Raw genomic sequence first — 24,337 nt, 5'->3', positions numbered from 1 at the left:
CATAGACTCACAATGGGTAATGACCTAGTCAATACACGATTAAACGACTACACATGTGCATGAGTTGGAAGCTGTTGGAAGACATAAGTTGGCTAGGGCATCTTTTAGGAGAAAAAGATATTTGGTTATTACTACCAATATTTATGAAAGTATGAATTCTACGTTGAAAAATCCCAAGAATTACCTGTAATTGAAATTCTAGAATAAATTCATAGTTTGGTTCAAAAATGGTTATACGAACATCATACCAAATGGAATTTTCAACGCACGAAACTTTCGACATATGCAAAAGATATGATTCGAGAAGCTTTAAGGAAAAGTCACTCAATGAACGTAAGTTGTTTGATATTTGAATAATAAATGCAATGCCTATGTACGCACTTTTAACTAAATGACATTTTTTTAACAATTTGGCAGATATATCCTATAGACCAACATGAATTTAAAATCCACCATCATAAGGAACAATATGTTGTTAATATTTTAGATCACACATGCTCATGTCGTCAATGAGACCTCGATTTGATCCCTTGTTCACATGCATGAATATATTGCACTTTCTACAAGGAATCTTAATCTACATATGTACACTGATAAGTTCTATTATGTTTCAAATTTGATAAACTTGTACAAGAAAGGAACACGTTCTATTGGTAGTGTAGACCAAATTAGGAACATGTACCAAGGTGGCAACGATGGACTACATCCACCACAGGTTAAACATCTAGCTGGAAGGCCTAAAAAAAGAGATTTATGTCATTTTTAGAGAAAAAGACGATTGTTCGTTGCAGCAGGCGTGGTCAAAGAGATCAACGAAATTGTGAATCTGACGATACTATTTATGTTATTACCTTCACCATTTGTGGTCATTCTATGTTCTTCCAAAGTGTGGCGTGTACTCAATGTTGAGATTGCCTCGTAAGCCCAAGCAAGAATGGAAAAAATAAAGTCTCCCACTGATATACCAGTCTACCCCTTGCTAGACACCACCCTATTCATGAAGTCCACTGATATGTTATACTGTAAGTCCATACAAATGATACAGTTACAATTATCGAATGTCCTATACGGTTGCCTTCTTTCCCTTTTGGTGTTCTCTTTTTACCTTTTTACTATCCATGGATTTCTCATTTTTTTTCACTTGTATCTTTTATCGATGAACTGGATTTTTCATTTATTGTGGTCTCCCCTTGCCCTTCTTCATCTTTATCTTCTTATGTAGGCTGATCTTCTTCACTTTCACTATTTTCATGTGCATCAAGTTTATATTATGAATTTAGATAACATCGTACATCTTATGAATTGAATAAGAACAATGTACAAGACATGCCTTTTCTTCAATCTCTTCTTCTTTATCTTCTTCACGTTTTCTTCTTATAATTTTCCTTTTTGAAACCTATATAGGCCACAACACTAAAAATATCACTGTATTCATTAAAAAACAAATGTTATTAATGCATTTTGCCATGCTTTTTATTCTCTGCTTTTTTTTTTTTTTGTACATTGGGGCCTTCTCTTGGAGGTTCATTCCTCCCCTTTTTCTTGATGTTTTTGGAATATCCTGCTTGCTTCTTGACCCTTGTTCATCGTATATTATGGACTCTCTCCTATAATTAGTCATACAATAAGTTATAATAATTTACAACTTGTTTACAATTGATAAGAATATACATTAATACCTTGTTCGAAGAACTTAAAAGTTTTTGAATCCCATTTGCTAATGGCTTTTTCGAACTAGTGTAACTAGCAGATCGTAACATGTTACTTGTTGTTGTTCTTCCTTCACACTTCTCCTTTTTCATCTTTAACATTGCTATAATTTATAAAAAATGTAAACGTTTAAAAAGAAAAAAACAATACAAACCAAACCAAATCAATCCCCCTTTGGTGTTCCTAAAGGGAAGAGCATATCAGTTGTTATTTTGTTAATACAATTTAAAATATAATTAAATAAATTGATAAAAAAAAAAGAAAATTATATCCTCAAATGTGTGTATATATATATAACCTATAATCAAAAACAGAAAATTATTATACAATTTACGTTTCTGTTTCGTATGTATCAGAAGAGTGAAAACTTTTAAAAAACTAAACAATTTCCATTCATCTTTAAGAATGCCTAAATCAAGAACTATAATGCACAATACAAAGAAGACATTGAACATCGAACAAAAAGGAGAAATACACACCAATTTTCTCTACAAGGGCCACAACAAAGGAGAAATACACTATAATCAGAAATACACTACAATCTCAAAAAGCTCACTTGTTAGCCAATTAAGAGCTTACTTGAATCTGGTATGTATGAAGACCTTGAACAACCCACTGATTGGATATTTTAGAGCTTTGTTCAATTGATTGGAGATTTTGGAGTGGTTGGATGGAAAAAGCTCCTATTCACCGAATGTTTTCTTCAACCGATTGGAGATTTTGGAGCGGATGAATGGAATAAATGTGGAGTGGAAGAATGCTTTTCGATGGAGCAGACGAACTGAAATTCTTGTAGAACGGATGATAGGGTTTGGAGCAACAAATGTAAATGTGAATTTAGTGGAAGACATTTCAAAAGTGCTAGGGTTTCAAAGTGGAGATTTGATATATGCATCGTTTCAATGCTATTTTCAATCAATGCGTGCACTGTTTCAATGGGATGTATTAGCATGTATCTATAATGTCTTTGAATGTATCCTTATGAGATACATATAATTCTGTGCACAATTAGAAGTATTTGTGCTTCCTGCCTAAGAGTGCATGACAATCCCATCCTATCTCTAACCTTTTAGTTCCATATTTCTTTGTGAAATCAATACATATATATCTTTGCCTTCTGGCATTAAAGACTGTACCATGTTAAATTAAGTTGTCCATTTAACTCAACCATATTTTAAATAAAATCTATAAAGGAAATGGCAAAGGTCAAAGTGGCACAATACTTGAAGGGATGGAACAGTTCGATCTCGCAGTCGAACCAATTGAATTGCACACTTCGATTCTTGATTAATCAAAATTAATACAAAGAAAAGGTTAAGATTGTTTTCTTATTTAATCAAATTCCTCTACGAGATCCTCCTTTTTATGTCTCTTGACAAAGATCTGACATGTTGTGCAAAATAAAACTGACTTTTTATTAAAAAAAATACTATTCTACTCTATAAATTTGGAATGAGTAGTGCTTGAACCCTACTAATTTCATCTCTTGTAATTAGTGAAAGACTTATATTTTAATGTTGACTAAGACCACAACCATTTCAAACAAACTTTCAATAAGCACTTTTGACAAAATGTGATATCATGTTTCGAATGAATCTATAAGTTGACTATCTCAACTATATTGTGTGGATATACTACTCAAGACAACATTTTTTAAATAAAAAGAAAAAAGAAAGAAAGAGGTTAAGAGTTCAAAGAATTCAAAGGGTTTCTTAAAAGAAAAATATAAAAATGATCAAAAGTATGTCATGGCTATGAATGACTTGACTTGGCTGCTTTGAGGACGAGCTCTCAATTGAGTTATTACGTATAGAGTTGTTTAGTATGGAAATTATTTAGTGGTAAGTTAAACAATACAGGTATTGGATGCAAAAGTAAAATATTTAACAAATCTGTGTTTTACCCTAATACTCACTTTTTTTTTTCCCTTTCTTGCCAATTTTGTTTATGTACTATATCCATCCAGCTATATTTCAATAACAATTTTTGTTTCAAATACCTTTTACTTTTCAAATTTACTTAAATTTGATATTGAACTCAAAACTAATACAACAAATTTTCATAATTTGAGATTGAACTGTATGACATGAATTTGGATTTTACTTCAATTTTTTAAAAAATAGACGTCAGATTAGATTCTATTAACATTATGTTTAGATTTGGAATAGTCTATGTAAAACAATTAATATTTGATTATGCCCAAATCCATCTAAAATTATCTATTTTATTTTATTTTATTTAAATTTGACAAAATTAACCAAAATATTTAGATATGGATTTTTCTTTTTCTTTTGGCTATTATGGTATGTCCCAGATGTATTTGTGTTGTGTGTATTATATTTACAAGTATTTTGAAAAGTTTGAGCATTTAAAATAATTGATGGTATGAACAAAAGTTTCTAATTTGACAAAGAAGAAAGAAAATAGAAATAAGAAATTGACAATATACCGACAGGCTTCAAAATTAATTTAAATGAAGCCAACTTCCCAAGGGAAAAAGGAAATAATTAATTCTCTTAATAATGATAATAATAATAATAAAAACATGAATGTAAACATATTTCAAAGTAAGGTAGGCCCCCAAAAATTAATGGATGAAGGTGACTTGTCTATGATGCCATTGCCACCGACAGATCTCAAAGAATTTATATAATTTTACTCGGAAACTCAAATATTTCTATTTAGCAAAATAGAAGGGAATCAAAATGATAATTATATTTAAAGGCACTAAAAGTGGTCAATGCTTTCCTTTGGACAAGCATAGAGCCAACATCTTTCCTTCTATAAAACTATAAAAAAGAAAAAAACATGAACATGCCATGATGAAATAAATTTAAAGACCAAGGTTGCAGGCTTGAACAAATTCCAAACCGTAATCCACATACTTGGTCCAATATGGCCGAAATTGAGTTATGGCAATGTCTAGCCAAGGTTTCATGTTCCCATTGAAGTGCACAACTGCAGCATTTTCGATCTCCCCCTTGCTGATGCTGGGATTGTAACCCAGTCCAAGGACATGCCATGTCTTGTCTAGTGGCTTTGTTGTGGAGTAGAATGTGATTAAACCAGGAGGCAGTGTCCCCAATTTCCACAAGGTTCGGTTTTCATTCTGCACCAAATGATAGCTAATAGGTTATGGATGGGGCAAATGGAAGAGTGTGAATAATTTTGAGGAGTATAGAATCGAACATCAAAATGATTCATCATTACACGTTAAATATTAACTGTTGCTATTACAAACACTCACAAACAGTCTTAAATATGAACTGTGTTCAAGTGCAAGGGAGTCTTTGGTTTGAACACTAAGACCTCTTGCTCTAATATCATATTAAATCATCGAATGACCTAAAAGCTTAAGTTATTTGCAACCCCTTAAATGATTAAATGACCCACCCTTCATAAACAAATGAATTCTAACATTCTGCTTAAATCAAAGTGCACTACCATGCACAGCCGCAACCGCTTTTTATACACCATGTCTATTGTAACCCTAACACGATCACCATGTCTATAGAGATCTTTATTTTTCTCCACTTCTCCACAATCTTCATAGTGAAAACGCAACAAAGTGTGAGAAAAATGAAGATCATGATAGACATGGTCATAGCGTTAGGTCTACAATAAACATGGGCATCCCTAACATGATCCTGTGAGGCATGCGTCAATAGTCATTTACCTAACAAAGAATGGATCATCCGTACAAAAAAACTCACTTTAACATAAAGGGTTAAGTTGTCTAATAAACCAGGAAATAGCCAATTAGAATACGAGTCATTAAAGTATAGATGATTTGGTTGTAACTTAATAGGCAGTCAGATATATGAAATAGGACAGACCACAAAATTGCTAAAAGACTTGCAATAAAGGAATTAAACATTCAGAATACAAGTTGAGAGAGTAGTTTGTCTTACCATATTCTGCCAATAGTGATATTCTTCTGTGCACTTTTCCCTTCTCCAAGCATCCAAATCGAAGAAGTTCATTCCGTAAGCCCATGCACATGCCTTGGGATCAAACTTCTCCTTGATTAATGGATGTGAAAAGTTCATATACTGTGCATATCTGTGAAATGAGCCAAAACATGTCTCCACCGCGCCATTGACTTTTCCATCCATATCGATCTTCCACAAGCCAGTCAAGTCCTTCTGGACAACTATGTCATCATCCAAAAACAGAATTCTGTGCAGTTTTGGGTACATCTCAGGTAAGTAAAACCGCAAATGGTTCAGAATTGATAGATATTTGGGATTTCTAAACTTCATATTTGTTGTATCCTTCGTTGCATTTTCAACACTATTCTCAAAGTAAAACCTTTGTAAATTTGCAGACTCTAACTGGCGAAGCACTGGAACATAGGAAGAATTCAAGAACTTATAATCCTCCACTGCCTTAACTTCAATATGAGCTCCATTATAGTCCTTCAATTTGAACATAACTTGCATTGCCCCAAGATTCATCTTGTCAGTAACAACATGAAACACATGTTTCCATGGTTCTTCAGCATTCTTACTAGCTGAATTAACGACCACGGATGCAGCAACTACATTGTCTGAGAATATTGCATAATGGTAAAGATTTGGATCCTCAATTTCTGGTGGTACTGCCTTTCCTACATCTGAATATTTGTCTGGATGTGCAATTCTCTCTTCCATCAACCTCATTGCAATGCAATGCAAGCTTTTAGGAAGAGATTTAGCCGCAATTAAACTTGAGAAGGCACCTTGTTTCTTTGCTTTCGACAATAACTCATTCACTGAAAAAATCGTATCCTTCAATTTCTGAATCTTAAGTTGATTGTCAAATGATTCTTTGGCTTCAGCAATGACTTGTCTCGTGACTTTAATACGCTCTTTAACCTCTTTCTCAAACTGACGAAGCAGAGCCTCGTCGATGGAAGCCGTTTCAGGCTCAAAAAGACTACGGTAACCAGGCTTATTATTGAGATCCGTATAGTTCTGAGAAAGATCCGCGAATACCCTAACAAGCTTCGAATACTCCAATTTAAGCCTTCGAGCGTAAGAAGCATAGGCGTGAAGCAAAGTCCGATGATCATCGGCTTGCTTCCGGATCTGATCGAACCGGGGTTTTAACGGGTCTGATTTAACAGCTAACGGAAGTCTAGTTCTGGAATTAATTCGGTACGGAACAGAATCGTAACCCTAAAATTTCACAACACACATTTACTTCAGAGCGCAACATAAAACATCATCCAAACAAATTCCAAAGAAAAAACAAAATATCAAACTCTGAAAATCAAACGTTTCATACAGTGAACTTTGCCAAAAGAAAATGCACGAAGAATTCCGATCTAAAGCGAGAGAGAGCATCTACGGAAACCGGATCCAAAAATCCAAACACAAAACAATAAATAATTATCATACAAGGATAACAGTGACATTTTAAGTGATATTCCATAAATGAGAAGTCCAGTAACACAAGAAACAAAGTAAAATCACGATGATTGTCGGAAGGGAGAGAAACATAAACAAAGAATTAGAAAGGATAATGAGGAAGAAAATAAAAAGTAAGAAGAGAGAAAGAGAACTTACAGGAAGGGTGATGAGATCGGAAGAGTGAGTGGAGGGAGTGAAGACGAATGAGAAAGAGAGGAAGAGAAGAAATGCGATGGAAATGGCGGAAAGGAGAGCTCTGAAGGAGAAGAATCTAAGCAAGGTTTGAAGAAAACCTCCATTAACGGCTCTAGTAGTATTCCGTAGGTTCGCCATTGTTGGGTGTGTGAGAGAAAGGTTGAAGAAAGAGAGGAGAGAAGGAGGAGATCTGTGGGAGTTTGTGTGTGTGTGAGAGAGAGAGAGAGAGAGTATGGGATCCAACTAAGAGACAGTGTTTAATGTGAACAGACAATTGAAAAGCGCGTCATTGAAGGTATCTCTATCAAAGTAATATATATAGTCTTTTTAGCTATCGCATCAATTTGCTTTCATCGACATGTTAAATTATTGTTATCTCTTAAAAGAAACCATGTTTAGTCATAATTGATTTATATTTGTTTTTCATATAAGAAAAGAAGACTACATTTAGCCCAAACCTTTATACTCGGTTGATTTGTATTATCAATCTCAAAATCAAAAGTTCAATTTTTCTATTTTTACGTATTGACAACCAACCATCTATGAGTTATGATGACATTTACTTCAAGACAACCAACCCCAACAAAGACCACCTCTAGTGATCAACTTGGACGGCCACCACCTTTGGCGTTCAAGTGTGACAATCACTTTTGAAGATTCACTCTGGTGACAACCACCTATGACAATTTACCTTACTAACTCTTTGGTTGATAACCACGACCACCAACGAAGCTCCTATGAAGATCATATATAATGATCAACTTGTACAACGACCACTTTGTTAGGCCTCCAATATTACATACATATAAGAAAAGGGGCAGAAAAGGGATTTGACTATGTTGATGGTAAATTAGGGAACAGAGAGAAAGAAAACAACATTAAGGACTCACTGTGGGAATTGGGTATTTATAGATAATGTTTTGGAGAATGTTGTTTTTAGGTTTTATGTTTTCTTTTTGGGTGAAAGATTTGATAGCCTTCATAGGAAAAGTTTCCAACCTTCTTCAAGGGGTTGATTATTATTCTTGTTGTTTTCTCTTTTCTGGACTGTTGGTATAAGTTCGTGAAACATTTTGATTTCTACAAATCAATATAGTATAGCGAAGTGTTGCCTCTGTTTTGTCTTGTTGGGAATTTTAGCCTTAACATCCTGAGGAAAACAAGGTCCATGGCTTAGAAGCAACTAGAAGAGAGGATAGAATCTAGTGAAAAGGAGATTAAGGAGTTAAAAGAGTTGCTAGAAGGATTGAAAAAGGGAATGGAACGACTTATTGAAGACATTGGGGAGAAAAAGAAGGAGAAATCAGGTACTTTGAATGTCTCCGTGTTAAAGAAGAAAGGAAAGATGGATGAAGAAGAAAATGAATTGGTGATGGAAAAGGCAACATTGGAAGAGCAAATACAAAAAATTGGAAATGTTGATCTTCAATGGAATGAACCTGGAATCTTGGGTGTATCAAGCTAAACACTTCTTCGACATAAATGATTTAGTCAACAATGAAAAGGTGAAGGTAGCAGTGGTGAGCTTCGGGCAAGATGAAGTCAATTGGTTTCGTTGAAGTAATAATTAGAAGAAGGTCAAATCATGGGAAGATTTCAAGCAAAGGATGTTCGACCACTTACAACCAGCGGGGGAAGGTAGCTTAGGAGCAAGATTAATCTGAATTCAACAAGATGACTCGCATGAAGATTGCCTGAAAAAAAAATTTTGAATGACTCAGCTCCCTTTTTTAGAAATGGTAGAAAGCATCTTGATGGATGCCTTTGTGACAAGGTTGTCGCTGAAATTGAGGGCAAAGGTGATGAGTCGACACCCTAAGAATTTAGAGGAATGTATGAGGGAAGCCCAATTGATGAATGGCATAAATATAGCCGTCAAACTTGTTATAAGTGAATTAGGGTTCCATGACCCAAGAAAAGAAGCTCAATTGGGAAAGGCCCATACCAATCAAGGTAAAAAGTTTGAACTAAAAGATAAAGAGGCCCAAAACACATGTGGAAATTTTGTAAAGAGAGAACCAAGAAATTTCATGAAAGGGGAGGTGTCGACTAAGAGGCTTTCAGATAGTGAGTTATGAATGAGGCTTGATAAGGAGCTACTTTTACATGTAACAAAAAGTGGTTTGTAAGGTGAGAGAGAACAGAGAGTTAATGTTATGTATTACGAATGACGAAGTGGAATTCGAGGAAGAAGGAGAAGTCGAACCAGAAGCAAATGAAGTCGTGGAGCTAAAAAAAATGGAGTTGGAAGAAGACACGAAAATCTCTTTAAGGTCCTTACATGATTTTTCCGACAAAGGGGACCATAAAATTAAAGGGAAAAATCAAAGGGAGAGATGCGGTGACTTTGATCGACAGTGAAGCCATGCACAACTCCATTCATGAGAATATTGTTTAGAAATTAAACTTACTAGTGATGGGAGGATCCAACAGTTTGGAGTAACAATTGGTGATGAAACAATCATATCCCAACAGTTTGAAGTAACAACCGGTGATGGAACAGCCATATCCGTGCAAGGAATATGCACAAGGGTAGAATTGGTGTTCACCAAAGTGACTATCAAGCCTAACTTCTTGGGCAATTAATTTGGAACAGTTGTATGTAATTTTGGGCATCCCCCGGTTGTGTTCAATAGGATTCATAGGGATACACTGGCCATCAAGATCGATCGTTTTTATGATGGGGGAGAAAACAATCATACTCCATGGAGACCCATCACTAATGGGAGCTAAGTGTTCCTTGAAGACTCTAACTAAATCTATTAATTTAATATTTGAAATTTTTACCCATTCTCCTTTAATAGGTTTGAAATTTCTATTAATTTAATATTTTTAAAATTAATAGAAACTCGTGATTTTCTCTTACTCCTTCAGTAAAATGAGTTATAAATATGCAAAAGAAAAGCAATTTTTTTAAATAAAATAAAACCTATGTTTTTGCTCTCTGCAAATAGTTTCTCTCTAAACATTTTTCTTATCCCAATTGATTTTCACAAACTAATCTCATTCTAGAGGATAGAAACGTATCTCATGGATGGTGTCTCGATTTGAAGTTTTTGTAGATTTAGAAGCGTCAAACTATGTAAGTTTTTCTTTCTCTAATCTATAATTAGAAAGCATGCTTAGTCTTTATGTTAAAATAAGAAAATTAGTTTCTTTATTATTTTATCAATGTATTGGTATTTTGAGATTCTCAAATTAAATTGAGGAATTGTTCCGTAAAATCTTTCGCTAGCTATGACTTCTATCTCTTCAAAAGTTCATGCCTGACAAATGAAAGAAATGAAGAAGATGATTGAGGAAATGAGTCAGACACAAAAAGGACCTTGAACACTTACATGTGATACGTATTTTTCAACTTTTAAGTTGTTTAATTTGTTATCGGTTATATATATCTAAATTTACTTTTATGTTATTGTATGTGTAGACTTGTAGAAATATGACGTCCGCAACAATTAAAAGATAATGTATTTTTCCTTTTTTATGTAATTTCTTAAAAAAATAATTGTATTTGTTTGATGTTAACATTCATTTTCTAATATAAATTACAATTTGGTATTTTAATAAATTGTTATTAATTTTGTGTTAGTTACTTTTTAAAATTTTATTCAACTTAAATCGAATCAAAACCGAAAAGAAGAGCAAAGCAAGATAAAAAAATTGAATATAATAATTAAAAAAATATATATTAAAAATATCTCCCAACACATATAGGGCGTTGAGAATGATGCCCGTCCCCCGATGTCGTGAGCAATGTGTTAGGGAAACCTTCTCCTGATGCCGCATCGGGAATGCCATTCTCCCAACCTTGAATGGGATGTCATAATGACCTATTTTTCACATTCTCTATCCGTCGACAATGACGCCTTCTCGTTTGCGCGTTGAAAATTCCTCCCTCAACGTATTACTGTTGACTTCCTTCTTAACATCTCCACGTATGTTGAGAGATCTTTTTCTAACGTATTTAGGTATCCATGTTGATGCAGGTCAACATAAGAAGATTCCTAATTTCTTATCGTGTGTATTATGAGAGTTACAAGTGTAAATAACTCAAAATAGTAAAATTGCAAAAGAAGCCAAAAACAAAGGTAAGTAGAAATATAGAAACAATGGAGATAATGATCTTGTGGAAAGCATTCACAACTAAAGCTAAGGCTCTCTAAGATTAAATCAATATTTCTTAACATGAATGTCACTCTACGAATTAAAGATACTTGATTCTAGTGTTTTGAAGAACTTTCATGCATTCTAAGTTGTTTTTGTTAAAACCAAATGTCGAATATTGTTTGGTCTATGAAAGATCATTGTTTTGAAAACAAAATTTGATGCAACCTCAATACTAAATTACATTTGGAGATTGTTTCAAAAAATTAACACAACGTTCTAACTCAAACATACATTCATTGGAGAACATAATGAAATCACATAAAACTTAAAGAAAAATAAAACCTCGAAACCTTGTAGAAGCACAACAAATCCAAATCTTTTTTTTTTTTTCAACATCTAAATAAAAATATTTTTAGTTCTAAAATTAATTTTAGATCTATAGTTGCACACAAATTAAAAACTCAAAATTGTAACCATAATATGTAAAAACCATCAAAAGAAATAATTATATTATCAATTATTTCACATGTAAATCATTACAATAAGAGTCACTTTTCCTTCAAAATCTTGAATTGATGTATCATTAATGATTTTCTCATACCTTTTATAGATTCAAATAGGTTGGTTGATATATGAAATCCATGTTCCTTAAAGCTCTGAGCGATTTCAAAGTGAAAGAACAACTAGAGAATGAAAAATTAGAAACTTTGCTTGTCCTCAACCAAAGAAAACAAAAGTATTCCTCAACAGTGGACATGAGTATGGCAGTTTTTCCTTATCTCGAGATGGTCCTTAATATCACACTCACTTCCAACATCAAGGTCAAGCACAAAGACGATCACTTCTCAGCTTATCCTTTTGTGTAGTATAGTTTCCTACTGCTCTCTAATTACTACTTTGCAGCTACTATATGCCCAGCACATATACACATTAATTGACCAATTTTGCCCACATACAACTTTCAAATACTCTCATCCCCGCCTCCCAAACTTAAACGAGACAGTAAAATGTCTTCATTGACAAAATTTCAAGAAGCTTCAAAATATTTAGGCTAATTTTTCCTAATATATGCCATAGTATGGCTTAAACACGAAAAGGACTAGTAGTCTTATAAGGTCTTGCACAAAAGAAAGTGAGGGTACTATTGATTTTGAATTTTTTAAATTTTGACGTGCATGCTTAATAGGAGATACTGTACACTATATATTTCATCACTCCAAGCTACTCTATACTCAATCAAAAAGAACACAAGTTTTAAATTTATTCTGCCTTTTCTTTTTCCTTTTTTCCTTTTTTCCTTTTCCTCTTTTTCAAACTTCTCAAACGAAAACAGAAACAGTTTTAAAAAATCAATTTTGTTCTTTTCATAAGATTTGGACACATTTTAACCTGTTCTGTTTATAATTTGGATTTAACTTTAGCATTTCCTTTCCTCCCACAAATTAATTAATTGTTTTCTAAATAATAAAATAATTTCAAGTGACAATTTATTTTTATCAATGATATTGATAGATTTTGAAGTAAATGTTTGGTTTTCACATATTTAAAAATAACCCTACTTAAAACATAATATCAGCTACGGTAAATAATCAGAATCTAATTTGAAAGAAGTAGCTTAAATAGTCAACAATACACATTGCATTTTTTTCAAAGCCCCTCATCTTAAATAATCAAAGCGGAAATTGACTCATTAGATACTCCCAAATTATCTATTTTCAATTTTCAAGATTCACATTCTCCCAAGTTTTGTCAATGCTTCAAACGTCTTGTGTTTAAAGACAATAAGAAAACCAAATCCGCTTACGTGGCAAATAACTCAAGCATTCATGTGTAACAATTACTTAAAAGAACTCACAATCTCAGATTCATAGGAAATTATATATATAGATATTATATACAAATGGTGAATTTTTCCTGGAAAACGTGTCTTTAACTCATCCTATATACAGAGAAAGCGTTATTATATCTACGAAAATACCTTACTGGATTAGTTCTCCTTAAGCTTATAAATGGTGTCAACATACTCCTCTGCATCCCAAAGGAAAGAGCCAAAAGCAACAGCCTCTAATACCAATCTCTTCAAGCTTGAGAATGAAGTCACTATCACCTCATTGTTCTCGAAAAAACCGACTTCCTCATTTCCCAGCAATGCGTAACTATGGTTCTCAATCAGATTCAAGGCTTCCTTAGATTTCAGCTTTGCACATCTCTGCAATGCCTCGGAATCAAATCCTGTCAAGAAACGCTTTAACTTCTCTGGCTCCGTCTCCTGGCTGCTGCTCAACACTTGGTTGTGAGGCACTGATAGCATGTTACTAAGGCGACCGGAGAGAAGATTTCTAAATCCATAAAGACACATCTCAGGGAACTGGAGGAAAGTTTTCGGATGACCACCATTACGGTGTGTGTTAGGTATGGCTAGTTTTTGCTCCAAGTGATGCCTCAATATAGCAGACTTCAAGAAGTAGCCATATAAGATGGAGGCCACGTAAACACGGCCCAGATGTGCTTGTCTAATGTTAGTCATAGCCCAGTTGTCCGTGACACTCGAATCTGCTCTCAAACCAATCACTGTGGTTATGTGTTCTTTAATCATCCCAAGAACCTCTAACTCGTAAATGGACTCCAGTTCCCAGTCTTTGCATGGCAAAATTTCTAGTCTTCCATTATATACACATCTAGAGAGCTTGGGTACCAAATTAACTCTGATTTCAGAAAATCTATAGAAAATGAGCATGTACATGACATCTTGAACTGCTATTTGGCACTCGTGTTCCTTCAATTGTGCAATCCTCCTGGGGTTAAGATACGTCAGTAAATATGGATATTACTTCAAAAACGAGTAATTTAAATACCATATGTTAGTAATGAATCTTAGCATGCCTAGTAATGTTGACCATGAACTATCAATACTTCTTTTGAGGGAATTAAATTCTTGAATGCAACACTCAATATATTTGTGGGAGTGTTAATACTCTACTGATCACCGGGGTTGGACCATATGGAGGGAAATAAACAACTGCATTTATTGTGACAAGGAAAGAACCTTTATTAGCTTTCTTGTTTTTTTTGTTTGTTGGCTTGTTTAGGTGTAGAATTACTAATTTAAGAATATTGCCATCTCTCATCTTACTTCCTATTAAAACACCTTCTTTTTTTGCACTTCTGAGGGATTGGGAAATCTTTTCCTTCGTCAGAATTTCAGAATTTCATCCCATCATTGAAATTATATTTGTTTCTTACTTGATAATCCTACATTGGAAAGATGATCTCAGAATCTTTAAAAGAGGCGAGCCATTATCAATTGGTTTGAAGATAGAACTCCATCTAACAAAAAAATGTTCATCCCACATGGGAAAGATGGAGAGACCTAACGTATTGCCCCCCCACCCAAAAAAAAAAGAAGATCTACAACCCCCTCAACAGCTTGCTCAGAAAACTTTCATTCAACGGAAAAAGAAAAAAGTTTAATATTCAGGTGTCTAAGGTATAAATATCAATTGTTTGAGATTATATACTCATAGAGAGGGACTCCAAATAGTCAACTGTAAACAGAAGACTAACTAACGAGATACACATCCCTTGAATCAACTGAACCTTCTAAATCTAGAGAAATTACTGTCAGGACAACTTTTTCATTCATTCCCATTGCCCAACATAACTCAAAACTCCATATCTCCATAAGATTACGCTTCTCTTTCCAATATAAGGTTATTTAGTAAAACAATCTTCCTTCTCCCCCTCTCTCTTTCTGTTCTTCGATTCCCGAACTTTCATTATGCCTGAATTCTGTAATAATCTATTCACATAATTATTTTCATCAATTTGGTCTCACAGACTAGCTATCTGTAAAGGTTCTTCAAACCAAAAGCCGTTGACCAGAAAGGAACCACCTGTTTGAAAGATCTAATCACCAAGTATAATACTTCTTCAATCATGTCAACAAAGCTGTCCACAGTGAAAGGAATATAAACCAAACCACATAGAATAGAGTAATCAAGAAAGTAAAGTTATATACAAATAAAAGATGTGACAAAGCAACCAAATCAACAACTGCTCCTACATCTCACAAATACCAATGAAACAGAGGAAAATATCCTGATTTTAATTTCTCTTCAATGAAAGTCCGTACAGTTAAGTGACTATAATGCAAAGAGAAAACAAGAATACGATAAACGATGATTAAATCAATAATAGATTAAGTATTGGAGAAGCTATTTGAAAGAATCCAGCGAATCAGAAAAAAGCGCCGCCAGATACCGAAATCGTACAAAATCGAATAACATCGATCCTAAACCACAGGATCCAAAATAATTAGATAGAGAACACAAACCTATGAAGCAAGGCTTCATCAGAATGAGCAGAAATCAGCATACGATGAAGAGCAGCATCACGGTGATCAGCCAAGAGCTTCAACTCATCCTCAACAGAAACATGAAAGAGGTGTCTATAATTTTGCAAAACTCTACTTAGATGCTTACCAACGGAGGACTTGGGGTCCAAAGGAGTATTCAAACTGCCGAACTCACAGTGGCTGGCTCCAGTACTGGCAAGAACAAGGAAGGAAGAGGACCTAGAAGTAAGCGGGAGTTTGCGGAAGGAAGAAAGATAGGGTTTGAATTTGGGAGAAGAAGAAGAAGAGGGAAGAGATATGAGAGGGAAGGATTTATGGAGAGAGAGACAATGGTCCATTCAACAGGAATGTTGAAGCTCTGCAATGAAAATGGAAGAAGATAAAAAGTTCAGAGAGGAAATGGATAGGGTTGAAGACGGGAGTTGGAAAAGTTAGAGTACGGAAGGGTGCATGGGGATTTTATAGAGGTTCAATACACACATATATTTTTCTTTTAAAACTGAAGTCCGCTTCTTCCTTATCCGATTTTTCATTTTTTTTTTTCTTTTTATGTATTAAAAGAAAAAAGGAGTAATAATTGACATGGCCGTAGAAGGCGGAAGAATAAAATATCTTTATTTTTCTCTTTGGGGGAAGTAAAAAATAATAATACTAAAATAAATAAATATATTTGGTGGGAGGACTTATCGTCGCCTTATCAAGTTATCGTTATCGTTATCATTATCATCTCATCTTTATTTGTTTCAATTGTGGGTCCCATATCTGTGGTGTACCTAACAGCTCATACTCATTGGTTTTGGTGTACTCATTTAATATTCCCAATCGAATATACTTTTTCGGTTGATATTTTTCAAAATCCTTTTAGATTTTAATTTTTTGTTTTCAATTTGGAAAAGATGATGGGGGGGTAATCAAGTTGTTGAATGTATGTTATTGTATACACAAAATGTATCCCTTTCTTTTTCTACTCAAATACGAACTGGTCCTCCTCCTCTCTCTTGTTTACATTTCTACACGAAAACTATGCATCCAAGTTTTGACCCTCCCCAACCCACTCCTCCTATCATTCCAATGCATCATCTCACCTAATATATGCACAACAGTTCTTTTGTACTTATGTGATGTAGAGTTAAGCACGTTGTATGACTAAGTTACTATATTAAATTTTTTACTCAAATGACCTACCTTCAATGTAGTTAATGTCGATGGTTACACAAGATTTCTAGATAAATTTATTTCGTGGACTTGGACTTGTATTGATGTTATATTTATGTTGGTCGACTTCAAGTATTTGTTCCTCAAATTTTCTATCGGTTGGATGCCTACGCTTGATTTGAGGAAGTGGGACAAATTTGATAAATTAATTATGCTTATTTGAGGAAGGGGAGCAAATTTGACAAATTTTGTAGAGTTGGTCCATGGACGAGGCCCATAGGCTCAATCATATGAATTTGGGTCATATTTAGTCTTTGGGCTAAATTATATATATATATATATTTTTTTTTTTTTTTTTTTTTTTTTTTGCTCAATTGAACTTTAGCCTAGGTAAATAATATTTTGTCATACCTCAAATCGTACTGCGATGATAACATCAAAATAGTAAGAATAGGATGTGAGTTTGTTACAAACTTGAAATTTTCTTATAGCAAAATCTTATTCTCAACTTCTTTTTAAATTATTAACACTCAAAACGCAATGAAGGACAAAGAAACACCAAGCAAAGTGAATACAAACCAAAACGTAAACTTTATTAATAATAGACGTTTCATTCATTATTACAATACTTTGACCAAATAATCAATGTTTAACCATTTTCAAAACGCCTTGAATCACCTCACCGCAAATCCTTCAACCTTCTTCTCTACTTGGCCTAAACGCCTAATCTTGAAAGATAGATTTTTAAAATGTAAGTCTAAAAGACTCTGTGAGGTTTTATGAAAATCTTTCACAATACATTTTCATAAACATCATTTCGCATAAACAACTTCAAATCCTTTCATTTCGCATAAACCTTTTTTTTATGCTTAAAAGAAACACATTTATAGCATAACAATGTCATATAAACACACATTAGTTAACAGTCATTCCTTTTATCAAGGATCCTGAATCGTTCTCTACGTTTGGTCTCATTACCTCATGTTTGATTACTGTATCAACAACATCCGAAAACATACAGATTCATCCTTGTTGCTCAGGCCACTAAGCTTTATACGCTCCTTTAAAAACATAAGCCAATTAACTTCTTATCACCATGTAGTCCGTACACTTCAGGTTGGCCTTGACTCTTTATGTGCGTATAAAAGTTAGCATCATCTCAAGAAATCAACTAATGGTTTGAAAACCAATTCATAACATTGAAATCGTAATCATCAAATCAAGCTTTAATATTATAAATCATGATTGAACACTTTCTCATTTGAAAGCATCTTTCAAAATATTAAAGAGAAATCACAAGAAAATTTTAATATAAGAACATTTAAGAAAGTCACTCACCAAACTTTACTAAAGAAGACCTTCTTCTTCTTGTGTGGCTAAAATAGTAGCACTTCAACATTTCAACAAAACTCTCATCATCCCCTCCTTATTTACCAAAATTTTCTTATTTATAGAACCCTTAAACTAACTTAGTTTGTCAAATCCTGATTAAAATTTCACGCGTGTAAATTTAATATTCAATCTAGTCATGTCTAAATTATTAATCTTACACGTTAACCCCTGTCAAATTAGATTTGACATTTTTATCGTCAGACCTTGCTTCCCGTCTAACCCAAATTGCGAATAGCTTCAACCACTTAACCATTTCTCGCAAATAACCTTATCATGTGGTTATATGTTTACTATAAGAAACCTTCCACCTGAACTAACAAACTTTTACTCTCTTTTTATCGCACAACTTGTTTCGCAAACTACTCACTTAATCACAAAAATGTATACTTTAACCATAAAAGATTTTATCGCTGAATCCTTTTCGCTAATTTATTCAAACGTCAACTTCTTAATACTTAGCCGAATTTTACCTCCTTATCCAAATTAGAAATGGGTCTCACATATTTAATTGAACCAAAATAATTAACTTGATCCAACGATCATTTTTTTTTAAAAAAAATCTTATTAAATGAGGTAATTAGATTCAAAATAATTAAGTGTATAGCAACATTTTTAAAAAATTACAAATATAGCAAAATTTGTCAAAGATAGAAGTTGTTGCAAATATTGATCTATCACACTAATAGACCATAAAAGTCTATCAGTCATAGAAGTCTATCACCCATAGATTTTGCTACATTTGCAATTTCTTAAAAGTATTGGTATATACTTAATTATTATTCATAAAATTGTCACCAATTATATTTTTTTTTTTTTTTACAAAACCATTTTATTTGTTTATTAAAAAGCAAGTGTTTTTTAAAAAATATAACAAAATCGGTAAAATATTTACACTGTATAGAACAATTTTGAAAACAAAAAAGCCTACAAGCCCCCAATAGAAAATATTGAAACTACCCCAGTTAATGATAACTGATAGAAATACAAGTTATTATGTCATTTTAGATAAGACAATGGAACTAAAATGCATGATAATGTGTCAATATGTGTAGCTTCTATCATCAATTTATAAATATAAGATAATACAACTTACATAAGTCTTCACGCTTGTTTTACCCTGTTTTAAGTGTTTATTGCATAATTATAAAGAAAAGAAGAAAAACAATGAATTGTAGAGGAGTATTAGTGGGATTTGTGTCCTAAAATTCCTAGATTGTAAATATAATTCATTGACCATTATTAATAAAGTGTTATTATTATAATAAATGTTATTGATTATATTATTAGTTTTGTCTTAATAACCCAAATCCAACAAATTAACATCATAATCTGTTTGGTGAGTCTTAAACAGTATGTAGAGATATATATGGATCATTGTTCGAGATCAGTTTAAATGGTCTATAGTATAGGGATAAGGTTGGGTACCTTATCTTGGTAATGATTAAACACGTTCGTGTAGGTAACATGTGAGTGAGAGTATCTTATGCAATGAGTTTGCCTAAGACTGGACCACAAAATAGTAACCACTAGATGTAACTTTGTTAACTAGTTAGGTTTTCTATTTCATTAGGATGACCTAGTTAATTTAGTCTTAATCCTTAGTGTATTATGAACTCTTGTTCGCGAAGGATTGTTTTTTGATTTGTATAGGTGAGAGTGGCCAAATTGCTGACTCAATATGCTTATCATTTTAGGGACAAGATTGAGTGGAGAGCTAGGAACATAATTACATAAGATAGAATTCACTCATTCCCGACTTTAGGTAAGTAGATGAGTGTTTTCTTAAATGATGTCTTCAAGACTGGTACAAAGGGTCCTACCCTCTCTATGACACAAGACTAGTATAAAGGGTCTCCAAGACAGATACAAAGAGTCCAAATAAACAAAAATCTCATTCAAGACTCCAAAACAAGTTAAAAAGTCCCAATTCGTCCCTTATTCTTAGTTAAACATCCTAAAGTTCATTAAGCTTAAAGAATTATTAAAATCCCAACTAACACTTATGCATGAGAATGTTCAACTTAGTTCAACAAAACATATATAAAGTTCAACCAGCGTTTTTAATGACTCCCAATTAAGGAAATCAGTCAACCAAACAAAGAAAAACTTCATTCAGTCTCCAAACAAGTTAGACAAATCTCAACTTGGCCCTTATTCACACATAAGCATCCTAAGGTTCATTAAGCTCAAACAACTATTAAAATCCTAACTAACACCCATACATCTAATATTCAACTTAGTTCAACCAAACAAACAAGACTATCATTACTACAAGATAACCACAGCGGATTATCATAAACCTAATAGTACGAAATAACTTTGAAGAAAACATACCTAATTTGATGATTGATTTCTAATTATAGATTAGAGAAAGAAAAACTTACTTGTTTATGTCTTTGAATCTACAAAGTAATCTCTAAATTGGGACACCACCAATCGAAAACCTTCATCTCCTTTGGAATGAGATTGGTTTGTGGGAACCAATTGGGATGAGAAAAATGTTTAGAAAGAAACTATTTCTTTTTTGCAGAGAACAAGAACATTGATTTTTTTTTCTTGATTAAAGAAAATTGTTTTTTTCTAGATATTTATAACTCTTTTCCTTTTTGGAGTAGGAAAGGGAGTAAAAGAGAACCATGAGATTTTATTAAGTTAAAAACATTAAATTAATATAAATTTCAAATCTACTAATTAATTAACCATTAATCAATTAGTTAATAATTAATTAAACCATATTTAATTAATATTTCATTTAAATCTTATTTAATGAATATCTCTCCAAAATCTTATAGTTTTATATTAATTTAATTAAATAAAATTTAATTAAATAAAATAAAATTAAACTATTAATTAATTTTTCAATTAATTAATAGCTCAATTAAATATCTTGTATTTAACTTAAGTTAAATTTGAATCATATTCAAATATAACTTTCCCTCGTAACCAATAATTTTAACATGAATTCAATTCATATTAAATTAATATTTGAATGAGATAATTTTAACATGAATTCAATTCATATTAAATTAATATTTGAACTCATTCAAATGTTTTATCTCTCATAAATTAATTTTGAATCATATCCAAAATTAAATTTATACAATAAAGTTTGATAAACTTTATATTATAATGTATTATATATATTAAATTAATTCCCAAAGTAACTTTGAACATTTCAAATTACTACTAATATAAATGTACCTCATTATCTTCACGAGCTAGGAAGAAGACCTAATAGATCTACAGATCAGAAGCTACAATGATTTGAGATTAATTGACTAAACTGATTAACCACATTACACTACAAGAAATCAGAATTTCCCTGATGCACAAAAAATCGTCGAAAAATCGAACGTCAGAGTATAAGGTGGTTTATACTGACGTACTAATGTCGACGTCAGGGGAGGTTCTCTTCCCTGACGCATTTGAACCCCATCGGGACTACTCGAAATAAATAATTATATCGTTAATATCCTCTAACGCGACATCGAAAACGTCGATAAAAAAGATATGTTTTCCTGACGCCATAAATGATGCGTCAGAAATATCAGTGTTTTTTCAATGTCCACAATGTCACGTGGAATGAGGTGCAAATCATTAATTGTACCTTTTGGCCTTCCTTCGATGCAATGTCAGAAATGTCTGAAAAAGAGTACCTAATGTTGACGCACCACTAATGGCGTCAGGATTAGGGTGGCTATCCCGACGTATTCAGGCATCGTCGGGAGTTCTCCTTCTATTATTATTATTTTTTTTACAGAATCGAAAGAAAAAAGAGAAAGACAAAATGAGAGAGAGGGAGACCGAGAAGACGAAGAGGAGATCTCACCTCAATGTCGATGTCCGTCGCTTGCCACCATTTTGTCGTCGTCTTGTGTCGCTCACTGTCACATATCAGTAAATAGGGTTATTTTATATTAGTTTGATGTAATTTATTTTTATTTATATTAGAAATTATTATTTAAATTATAAATTATGACTTGAATTAGAAATTTAGTTTTTGAATTAGTTTTTGTTTTAGGAATAAGATTTTGAATTATATTTTAGGAATAATATTATGTTTTATGAGGGGATGATTAGAATTGTTGATTGAAATTAAAATTAAAGGGGTTTAGGATTGGATTAGAATTTTGAAGGAGGGGGTCGTTGAATTAATAACTAAAGAGGGGTGAATAAAAAATTAATGGGAGGGGGTGAATACAAAAAATGAATGTATAATCCCAACGCACAACATTTGAAAATTGTAAAGTTGAATAAAGTTCTTGAAAATTTGGAAAAGAATGAATAAAACATGGAAAAGATATTGAAATCCAAAATCATTTTGGATCATTGGAGATAAGTAAAAAAAAATTGAATAGTTTATATTTAAACTCAATTAGCCGTTAGACATAATCACAAATAATAATAAGAAATTTACATTAAATGACAAAAACACATTTAGAAAAAAACAGAGGAGAAACTTTTTGTTTCCAATTTTGCCCTTCTTTTTATTAGATTTGTTTGTTTACTACTTTGGTTTTACTGTAATTTACTTTTTATTTATGTTTGAATTGAAATTAGTTATTAATAAATAATTGGATATTAATAATTTTAATTTTTTCTCTCCAATTAATTATATCATTAACATTTCTCTAAAACCATTCATATCCCTCTATCTCACACCTATTCATATTCTCTTATCTCATATTAATTATTTCATATTTATTTCAATGTTCTTTCCCTTTTCAAATATTTAGGTATAAATATCTCATTCTTTTTCTTTTCTATTCACGTTCACAAGTCATAACAAAAAGGAAGAAAATAGTCTTCCAACAAGTTCAAATGAATTGTGAGCCAAAGCTACAAAAGTCCCTGAACTTTCATATATCATATTTTTGCGATGCCTAGGAACAAGCAATCAACCCAATAAAAAAGATGCAGAGAAATTTATGAAAATTCAAGGATGAAAATTGTAAAAGTGGGAGACTAAAGAAAGAACACCAGAAGCTTCATTTTAAAAAAATAACAAAGTGACATGAGAATGCCAAAGAAGTAGGTTGTTTCAATTTCTAATTATTGCTTTTGTAATTAAGTATGCTTTTGATCATGTAAAATGTAGAATGTTCTTACCACAGTAGTACATTATGAATTTTATAATTGAGGGATCAAATGAAAAAAAAAATTGTCTTCCCTATTTGTTTATTTCAATAATATATTTTCATTTAAATTTAATTATTCATTTCAAAATAATAACTAAATTATAATTCTTGGAAAATTTGTTAAATAATTATACTTCTGGAATACGATAGAAATACATAAAATATATTAAAATTAGCACAAATATATGTCCAAATAATAATCAAGTAAATGTCGATGTTCAAAATTTCAATCTATTTAAATATTTAATATGTAATTGATATATATAAAAAACCCTACTCATCAATCTAAAGTTTGATTGAATCGGTTATATCATAGTCATATTATCAAATTCATTATATCTTTTAGCTCATTCAATTTCTACACGTATATAATAAATCTTGAGTAAGAGATCACACTATAAATGAAGCCGAAAAATGTATTTTCAAAAATCATTTCTAAAAATTGAGTAAACTTCAAACTATTTGTGTGAAAAATTAACTTGCATAGTGTTACCAACTAGTATGACAAAATTAGTAATATCAGGCAACTATTAAACGTTAATCATAGAGTTATCGGCTTTTGAATTTGTTACTTTTCCAATTTAGAAAATATACATTGATCCTATTATCATAAATTTTTATGTCATTTTAAAAATAATTAGTTTAAAACCCAAATAAAATAAGTTCATCATCTTTTCGAACACAAAGATAAATATTAATATTAAGTTCATTTTCTTTTTAAAAGCCAATATGAAAACAAAAGCTAGATGCGGGTTCCAAATAACTTTCTCTAATTGTTTCAAATGGATTAGTTGGCCATTATGTTACCATGTCCGCTATTTTTTCGTTAATTTTCTTTTAGCAATTCAAACCATTAATTAATTCACCTTGAAGAAAAAAAAAAAAAAAAGCAT

General features: G+C 32.2%; 2 protein-coding genes and 1 long non-coding RNA gene across 3 annotated transcripts; all 3 read right to left on the bottom strand.

Moving 5' to 3' along the window:
• LOC116405136 lies at positions 1-1,241 on the bottom strand. Its single transcript, XR_004218244.1, has 3 exons — positions 1,106-1,241; positions 852-991; positions 1-737 (listed from the first exon to the last, which is right to left on the bottom strand). It is a non-coding gene; the product is annotated as an uncharacterized LOC116405136 (long non-coding RNA).
• A 3,004-nt stretch (positions 1,242-4,245) lies between these two features.
• LOC101209561 (galacturonosyltransferase 8) lies at positions 4,246-7,605 on the bottom strand. Its single transcript, XM_004149726.3, has 3 exons — positions 7,260-7,605; positions 5,622-6,869; positions 4,246-4,819 (listed from the first exon to the last, which is right to left on the bottom strand). The coding sequence occupies exons 1-3, from the start codon at positions 7,434-7,436 to the stop codon at positions 4,544-4,546; spliced, it is 1,701 nt and encodes a 566-aa protein (XP_004149774.1). The 5' UTR covers positions 7,437-7,605; the 3' UTR covers positions 4,246-4,543.
• A 5,610-nt stretch (positions 7,606-13,215) lies between these two features.
• Positions 13,216-16,209, bottom strand: LOC101209314 (UV-B-induced protein At3g17800, chloroplastic). Its single transcript, XM_004149725.3, has 2 exons — positions 15,739-16,209; positions 13,216-14,200 (listed from the first exon to the last, which is right to left on the bottom strand). Exons 1-2 carry the CDS (start codon positions 16,095-16,097, stop codon positions 13,393-13,395), a joined length of 1,167 nt encoding a protein of 388 aa, XP_004149773.1. The 5' UTR covers positions 16,098-16,209; the 3' UTR covers positions 13,216-13,392.
• Between the last annotated feature and the right edge of the window lie 8,128 nt (positions 16,210-24,337).

Source organism: Cucumis sativus, chromosome 7 (assembly GCF_000004075.3).
Source record: "Cucumis sativus cultivar 9930 chromosome 7, Cucumber_9930_V3, whole genome shotgun sequence".
NCBI lineage: Eukaryota > Viridiplantae > Streptophyta > Magnoliopsida > Cucurbitales > Cucurbitaceae > Cucumis > Cucumis sativus.
This window is presented reverse-complemented; position numbering and strand designations above follow the sequence as displayed.

Coding starts and splice junctions, on each gene's coding strand:
- LOC101209561 (XM_004149726.3), bottom strand. CDS start 7,436: ATGGCGAACCTACGGAATACTACTAGAGCCGTTAATGGAGGTTTTCTT. Junction 6,870..7,259: donor CCGATCTCATCACCCTTCCT/GTAAGTTCTCTT, acceptor GTGAAATTTTAG/GGTTACGATTCTGTTCCGTA. Junction 4,820..5,621: donor ATCACTATTGGCAGAATATG/GTAAGACAAACT, acceptor CATTTGGTGCAG/AATGAAAACCGAACCTTGTG.
- LOC101209314 (XM_004149725.3), bottom strand. CDS start 16,097: ATGGACCATTGTCTCTCTCTCCATAAATCCTTCCCTCTCATATCTCTT. Junction 14,201..15,738: donor GATGAAGCCTTGCTTCATAG/GTTTGTGTTCTC, acceptor TCTTAACCCCAG/GAGGATTGCACAATTGAAGG.